This window comes from Centrocercus urophasianus, unplaced genomic scaffold (genome assembly GCF_019232065.1).
Source record: "Centrocercus urophasianus isolate 14NV4802_14NV808 unplaced genomic scaffold, USGS_Curo_1.0 seq_2, whole genome shotgun sequence".
NCBI classification, from domain to species: domain Eukaryota; kingdom Metazoa; phylum Chordata; class Aves; order Galliformes; family Phasianidae; genus Centrocercus; species Centrocercus urophasianus.
In genome coordinates, this window is record NW_024884755.1 from 4,602,305 (window position 1) to 4,609,106 (window position 6,802).

At 41.6% G+C, this 6,802-nt stretch overlaps 1 protein-coding gene across 5 annotated transcripts in view; it reads left to right on the plus strand.

The window, feature by feature from the left end:
• The window catches only part of ZNF423 (zinc finger protein 423), a 163,998-nt gene extending 157,668 nt beyond the window's left edge, over positions 1-6,330 (plus strand). For all 5 annotated transcript variants that reach the window (XM_042821744.1, XM_042821745.1, XM_042821741.1 and 2 more), the window contains one exon: positions 5,699-6,330. In XM_042821744.1, coding sequence (XP_042677678.1) covers positions 5,699-5,728 — 30 coding nt within the window. In that variant the 3' untranslated portion in view covers positions 5,729-6,330. The remainder of the gene's footprint in view (positions 1-5,698) is intronic.
• Positions 6,331-6,802: the final 472 nt, after the last annotated feature.

Here is a 6,802-nt window from a genome sequence, read left to right on the forward strand (position 1 = left end):
GGAGTGCAAAGGTGATTTTTCTTTAGTCTGATGGCAGAGTAATGACCAAAAATTGAAAATAAAAATAAATCATTTTTTCCTGTAAATCAAGCTTGCTCTCCTTCTGTCTCCTTCTTTCTCTCCTTTTTGTATTCCTCTCCTTCTTAGTGTACTATTTTTTATTTTTTTTCTACTTAGCTTTTTTCCTCTTGCTCTTCTGGGTCATGGCATCCCCTGAATTCCTCTCCAGTTTAGGATTAGAGCGGCACCAATTTAAGGCTCACCGCTTTCTATAGAGAGCATAATCTTCATTGGCTAAAGCAAGGCTTGTCCTGTGTCCTCTGCCTGAAGTAATCTCTTTATAAAGTCAAGACATAAAGATTTTGGTGTTTATAGATTGCTCTTAGAGTGGGTACATCTGTGAAGAATAATGGCTGAGAGCTTTTTGGACCATTTTGAATTCAAATGGTGCAAAACAACTTTCAAAAAAAAGAACGTTGCAGATGGTATTTTGTAAATATTTAGACGCTCTAACTTCTGTTCGTAGCTCTTGGGAGGTTTTTTGTCTCTTTTTTACATTTGTGTTCAAATGCGAGACTTGAACTTTGTCCCCAAGCCAGTGTCTGAATTTGGAGTTTAGTTTTTTGTCTTGAAGATGTTTGTGTTGGTGTTATATGGAGGGATCTCTTCTCTTGAATGCCCCAGCCCTGCTGGGCAGGTGGACAGCTGGGGCTTTTGCCCCTAGCTGGAGGACTCTTTACCTTACCTGGAAAATGCAGTGAATAGGAATGGCCAACCACTGTGAGACCAGACAGCTGTGTTCACATGGCACTGTTGGGGTCGATGCTCCCAGTCCAGGAGCCAGAGCAACTTGCACAAGCATGGGGCAGCCGTGGACATAGTGTCTCTCTTATGGAGCAGCTGCTCTCCAGTACCCAACACACTCATGGTCGTGGGTCACACCATGTGCTGATCACCAATTGAGTTTCACATTGGCTGTTTGTCACATAAATGTTCTGTCTCCATAATTCCTGTTGGAATGATTTGGAGAATGGTTTCTGTTCATTTTAATGTTATTTGGAATGAGAGAGAGTAGTTTTACAACCCTTGATCACAGCCTCAGCCTCTATATAAAACTGTAGAAGGTTTATGAATTTCATTTGAGGATAGTGGGCATCACCAGCCCTGTTGTGCCATTTCTTAATTCCTGTATAACATGGTCTTCTAGGTATATATGCTTAGATGGTACAACTGAAACGGCTGGTGTGAAACACCTAAATATGTAACACATACACAGTGGCACCATAGACTGGATGTATTATGGCCTCAAACCATTATCACCCCCTCTCCCCCCTCACAGTTGCATTTTATTTTTTTCACCTGCTCCTATGAAGTACACCTGTGAATTGTTGGCAGGGAATTTTGCTGCAGTGTGGGAGACTCCCAGCTTGACTGCATGGCTTGGAACTTGGCTCTGTCATGTGCTGCTTTTCTCTCTGTGTGTTTTCTCTCAATCTTTATGTAGCTTGTAAGAGTTCCTTTAACTGCTGTAAGTGATCATCTTTCAAGACCAATGCTTTTCTTCTTGACATAGCGCTCTGAAAATGGAGAATGTCATGCTAGTGTTTTCATAATAATGCACATAGAAAAAGAACTATTCATTGTAGATGTCCTGCACAAATGGCTTGATCCATATCCAAAGGGCAGGCAGGGGGTGTCCCCAGGGAAGATGTGGAGAGCAATCAGTGCATACAGGGACAGTAACCAACCATTCTTTGAAATCTTTTTATTTCCTGCAAAACCTGTCTCCCAGTTCCTTGGTCACAGATACTTCCGCAAATGGTTCATTTGGGGATTGTGCAGCAAGTAGAAAATTCCACTTAAACACCGAGACAGCCCTGGGGCTCAGGGTGGTTGCATTTTTCCACCTGATCTGGCTATCAGAATTGCTATCCATTTTGTTTGATTATTAAGAAAAAAAAAAAAAAAAGAAAATTTTCCAACCTTGCCCTATAAATAAGCTGTGACTTACTTGATCTTGACAGGTGACTTAGTGCTGCTATAGAATTTTCCAGCTGCAGTAATGTCTCCGAATGATGTATTCTGTGGGGCATCAGCTGCGAGCCATGCGTAAACCTGGGGACCTAACAGGAGCTGAAAAGAGCCATTTTTAATGCTCAGCTTCCAAATTATGTCCTGCCTCCTGCCAGCCCCAAATGTGTACTCATGTGGATGTGCAAATACATGCGTAAGCATGCCTGGAGAGCCCTCATTTTTGTGGCTGCTGTATTTTCCTTTGGAAATCACCATTAAGATATGTATTTATTTATTTTAAATATAAACTCTGGAATTGACAAGTCATATGAGAACTGCTTCCCACTCGCCTGCCTGCCCTCCTGTTGAGAAAGGGTGGGAAGTTTGCTGATGAGTCAACGGAAGGCTACGTGGGTGGAAGCATTCCCGTGGCATTGCACATTCCAAGATGCTTGGTCCCTCCTGGACTTCCAGGTTTCATCCTGGCGTAGCTCTCAGTAGCAGAGGGGTAAGCTATTTCTGCTAAGGCCTGTCACGTTCTGACTGCCAGAACTACATTTTTATAATTGGTCTGAAATCAAGGTCAGCAGGGGCAATTTGTTAGTGGGCATGCTTAGAGATGCCCGATGTTAAGGTTGTTTTGTAAGAGTGCAGTGCGTGGGTTAAACATGCAAAGATCACGTGGGAAAAGAGACATAAGCGTTGAACTTGGACACTTTCTGACATCTGCAAAGTGTGGTTCTAGGAAGCTTCATGCACACAGGGCAGAGTAGAGCAAGAAGATGTGATGTGATGGTAACTTGCAGTAGGAAGCACAGAGGTTGACAGACTTTTTTGGGAGGCATGTTTGTGTGATCTGAAACACGTTTCCAATTGTGAGAAATCTGTGCTGGCTGCAGAGGATATGGGCAGGTGTTGGAAGATCTTCTGAACTCACCAGTGGTGCGAGGCAGTTGCCCATGCGGGGATGTGGTCATTGGGTGCTCATAAGCTCTAGGGTGGGCAGCACTGGTGGGTTTGTGTGGGCATGGGTTGTGCAGGATCTGCTCATTTCTGCATGCTCAGACTCTTCTATTCCTAGATGTCACAGATACATTTGTGAAAATGTTGTAAGATGTGGCTCTATTTATTAACCGCTTGGTCCTGGGACTAGTCGGCATATTGATTGCCAATAATGCTTGCAAAGGGAATAAATGGTCCATTCCCAAGATAGTAAAACAAAACCACAGTCTGCATATGGAATATGTGTGTTTTATTCGTTTTACACTGATGGCTGGATCGCGTGCTTAGTTTCTCAGCTCCTATCTGACTCAGCTCTGAATAGCTGCAGGATTTGAGTATAATCTGTTGTTACTTTGTGTAAATTCTGTTCACAAAAGCAGTGTATTGGTTGCATTAGGAATGTTCAGAACATATTATTAACCTATGTTTGAGGAGGGAGGGCTCACAATGAAAACTTCATTATCAGATTAAGAGCCACATACCATTCCTTTATTGACCTGCCTGGTATAATCAATGCAGCAGCCACACAAGTTTGAAATCATGCTCCCTGACTGTAGACTGTGCGTCATGCATCTAGTGCTGATGGTGCATTATCTTTTAAATGACACTGCCTAAATAAGTATGGATTTGTCTACTGTGCATAGCCTTCTTTCGATTGGAAAATGGTAAATGTTTCACTCTTTTTTATTGATATTCAGGAGGAACTAAAAATAGAACTGTAATGAAGTGCACTAGAAGTGCCCATTGTTAAAATGCTCAGTCTGAGCACAGTGCACCTTGTGTAGTTTTTAGTATTTAAATGTTTCTCTGGTTATGTTTAGTGGACAAGCTTCTTGTTGGTGCTGTGGCAATGTCTGTAGGGTTCCATTCATCCCCACTTGTGACTTGATCTCAGAACAGCATTATCACTGCAAAGGTTGTTCCTCTTTAAAGCTAGGAAAATCTGCGTGTACAACAGAATAAAAAGCCATTGGATATTATGTTGGTAATGATAAATTGTCTAGAAGCAAAGCCATTTCAGCTATCACTCTGGATAGTATTCAGATATAATGCTTTATCCCTTGATAAGCTTTCCAGGTCTGGACGGTACTTCCGTTTTTTGATTCTGAAATATTAGCATCACTAGCTGGGGCTGTGTTCACAGGGCTGATGTTATGCTAAACAAGGTACAGCTATTTTACTCTTTTCATCAGTTGATTGGCATTTAATTTCACAAGGGATCCTTCTGAGTGTGCTCCAGCTATAATTCTTCTGCCTTCTCTCTAACCTTTTGTCACGTTAAAGCCTGACCGCTATTGTGCAGTTTCCTCTCAGCCCATCTGTACAATATCACAGGTAACTTTTGTCGTGATGTATAAAGTCAGCAGCACTTCTGACACCTGGTGGTCAGCTTTTGGGAGTGCACAGTCCAGAAATCCTGACTGCAAACGGGGTCACTGCTGCCTGCACGCCCAAGCATCTCAGGCTGCCCTCTAGCTCCTTCCACAGATGCTTTTCATTAGGGAGATGTCATTTCTGTATAAAGTGGAGGATCGTTTTCCTTTCCGGATTGAGTTGTAACTGTGGATAATTTAGAAGAGCCAGATGATTTATTAAAAGTTAAAGTATCTTACTTTATTTTAAAGCCCTGTTGTTGTAAATAAATAATTGGATTCAAAATTCATTTCATGTTTAAAAACATATTATTCAAGCTGACGGACTTTCCCAGCTCTGTTATTAGGCAGATGGAAACCAGTGAAGTTGCATAAGTTTGAAATAATGCACATGAATTTTTATACTTGTGAATGCTTGGGGACCCAGTCCAACAAAAGCTCACCGTGAAGCTCCTCTCCAGTTGCTCCAACAGTTGAATAATCATACAAATGAAGCTGTGCTTATGTGAAGGACTGGGGTTTTGGTCAGCACGCAAAATGTAGGTGAGTCAGTACCACTCTGAAAATGTGCTTCCAAGATTGGCTTTGCTATTTATTGGCTCCAGCACAAAGTGGCAAGACAGGTCAGCATACTCTGATGAGAGATTCTGTGGTGACACAAGGCTATTAAGGATCCACCCAAAAAGAACAAAAAAAGATTCTGAAAGAAATGTGTAGGGCAAGGTCTGTTCTTAGGGAGGTTTACCTTCTGGGTTACGTATCCAGTCTTCTTTCTGCTGGGGATTAATGTCCCTGTTGCCTGAGTTGGTGGTTCAGCTGTTCTTGCTGAAGTATTTCTTGGACTGAGGAGTATGTGTCACAATCTGGTGTCTCTCTCTGCCAGCGCTTGCACCCGTTACTAGTGATAATAAAAGAGTAAAATATGGCTCAAGCTCCCACAGTGATTCACTTTTTTTTAATGGTCACTCTTAAGGGAATCCCTGAAGGCATATTTTGCCCATGAAGTGTTACCACTTTCTTTATATGTATTGAAGGGGGGAAAAAAAGAAAGAAGCCCTCATGGCTGTACTTGGCTTGTAGAATTTTTTTTGTCTAAGTTCATGCCAGTATTAACAGATCTATCAGAACAAAGCAAATGTGTCATATTGGCAGCTGTTACAGTAAAGAAAAAGTCCTCGTAAGTATTTTGTTTTGTAATAATTGAGAAGCTTTTATGTTGTGCTCTGCGTAAATGGTACTGAGTAGGAGGGTATGGGCATGCTTTCTATTATTCTGCCCCTCATGCATGTCTCCTTTTTTCGTCTTTCCAGAACCACACATTGAGCCAGCACGCACAGTGAGCCACTGGCACTACAGGACACCTCTCTGCAGAAGACTTGACGGTGGCACAGTGGGGAGGACCATTTGAACATTACATCCAATCAAAGTGTCATTTGCAACCCAGATGTAAAACTCTAATGATTTGGCCATGAGGCGCTGCTATTATAAGCAGCTGGAAATGAATATTAATGGAAGAGATTAAAAGTATTCCATGCTCAGTATTTTTTATTGTCCTGCTTCAGCTAGTGTACTTTAGAGCTTCTGCTTCTGACTGAATTTATAGTGTTAGCGAAATCTGCTTTGATGCTGTTGCCCTTTGTTGCTTCTTGTATTATATTGATAGTTAAAAATTAGATGTGTTTTTTTTTTTTTTTAAGCTGCTTTTTAATTGCAGTTTTAGGTAACTGTGCATTGTGATGTGATTGCTTGGCTATTGTCTGAATATTTCTTTTTCTTTTTTTAATTAAAGACTAATGCTTTGATTGGATTTGCCAGTTCACCGGACAGTGATTAAAACTATGTAATGAATATAATCGGTTTCAGTGCAACTGGATGGTCTGCTTTATAAATGTGACTTATCTGATTGCAATAACTAGTACAGTTCAATAAAGGGAATACATGAGCTTAGTGTTGGAGTTGGTCTGTCTGTCAGTCTGTGCCACGTGTCACCACTGCTGGCTCACGTGTAAATTGTACAAACCAGTGGCTCACCCAGCGACAGAGTTCTGCACCCCTTGAGGAAGGAGGACTGGAAGAAAAGCAGAAGCCCTGCACTTGTGCCTGGTGTTGTGTTCTCTCTAGGATGCACTTCCCAGACTGAGGTAAGAACATCTCTTACAGATCTGGGCACCAAAAGGAGTTACTAGCTTATGAGTATTCTTAACCTTAAATCAGCAAAAATGGAGGGAAAGTGGTCTATAGGTGCCTTGAACCTATCTCTGTGTTTCTTTGTTTCAATACAAAAATTAGCTTTCCGGATTGTATACAAATGTGCAAATACTGGATCAGGTCTCTTGATTTGAGAGTATGTATTTCAATCACATGGATTTCTAGGCCCACAGGTATTGTATCTCTGTGTGAGTGCCATACGTCTG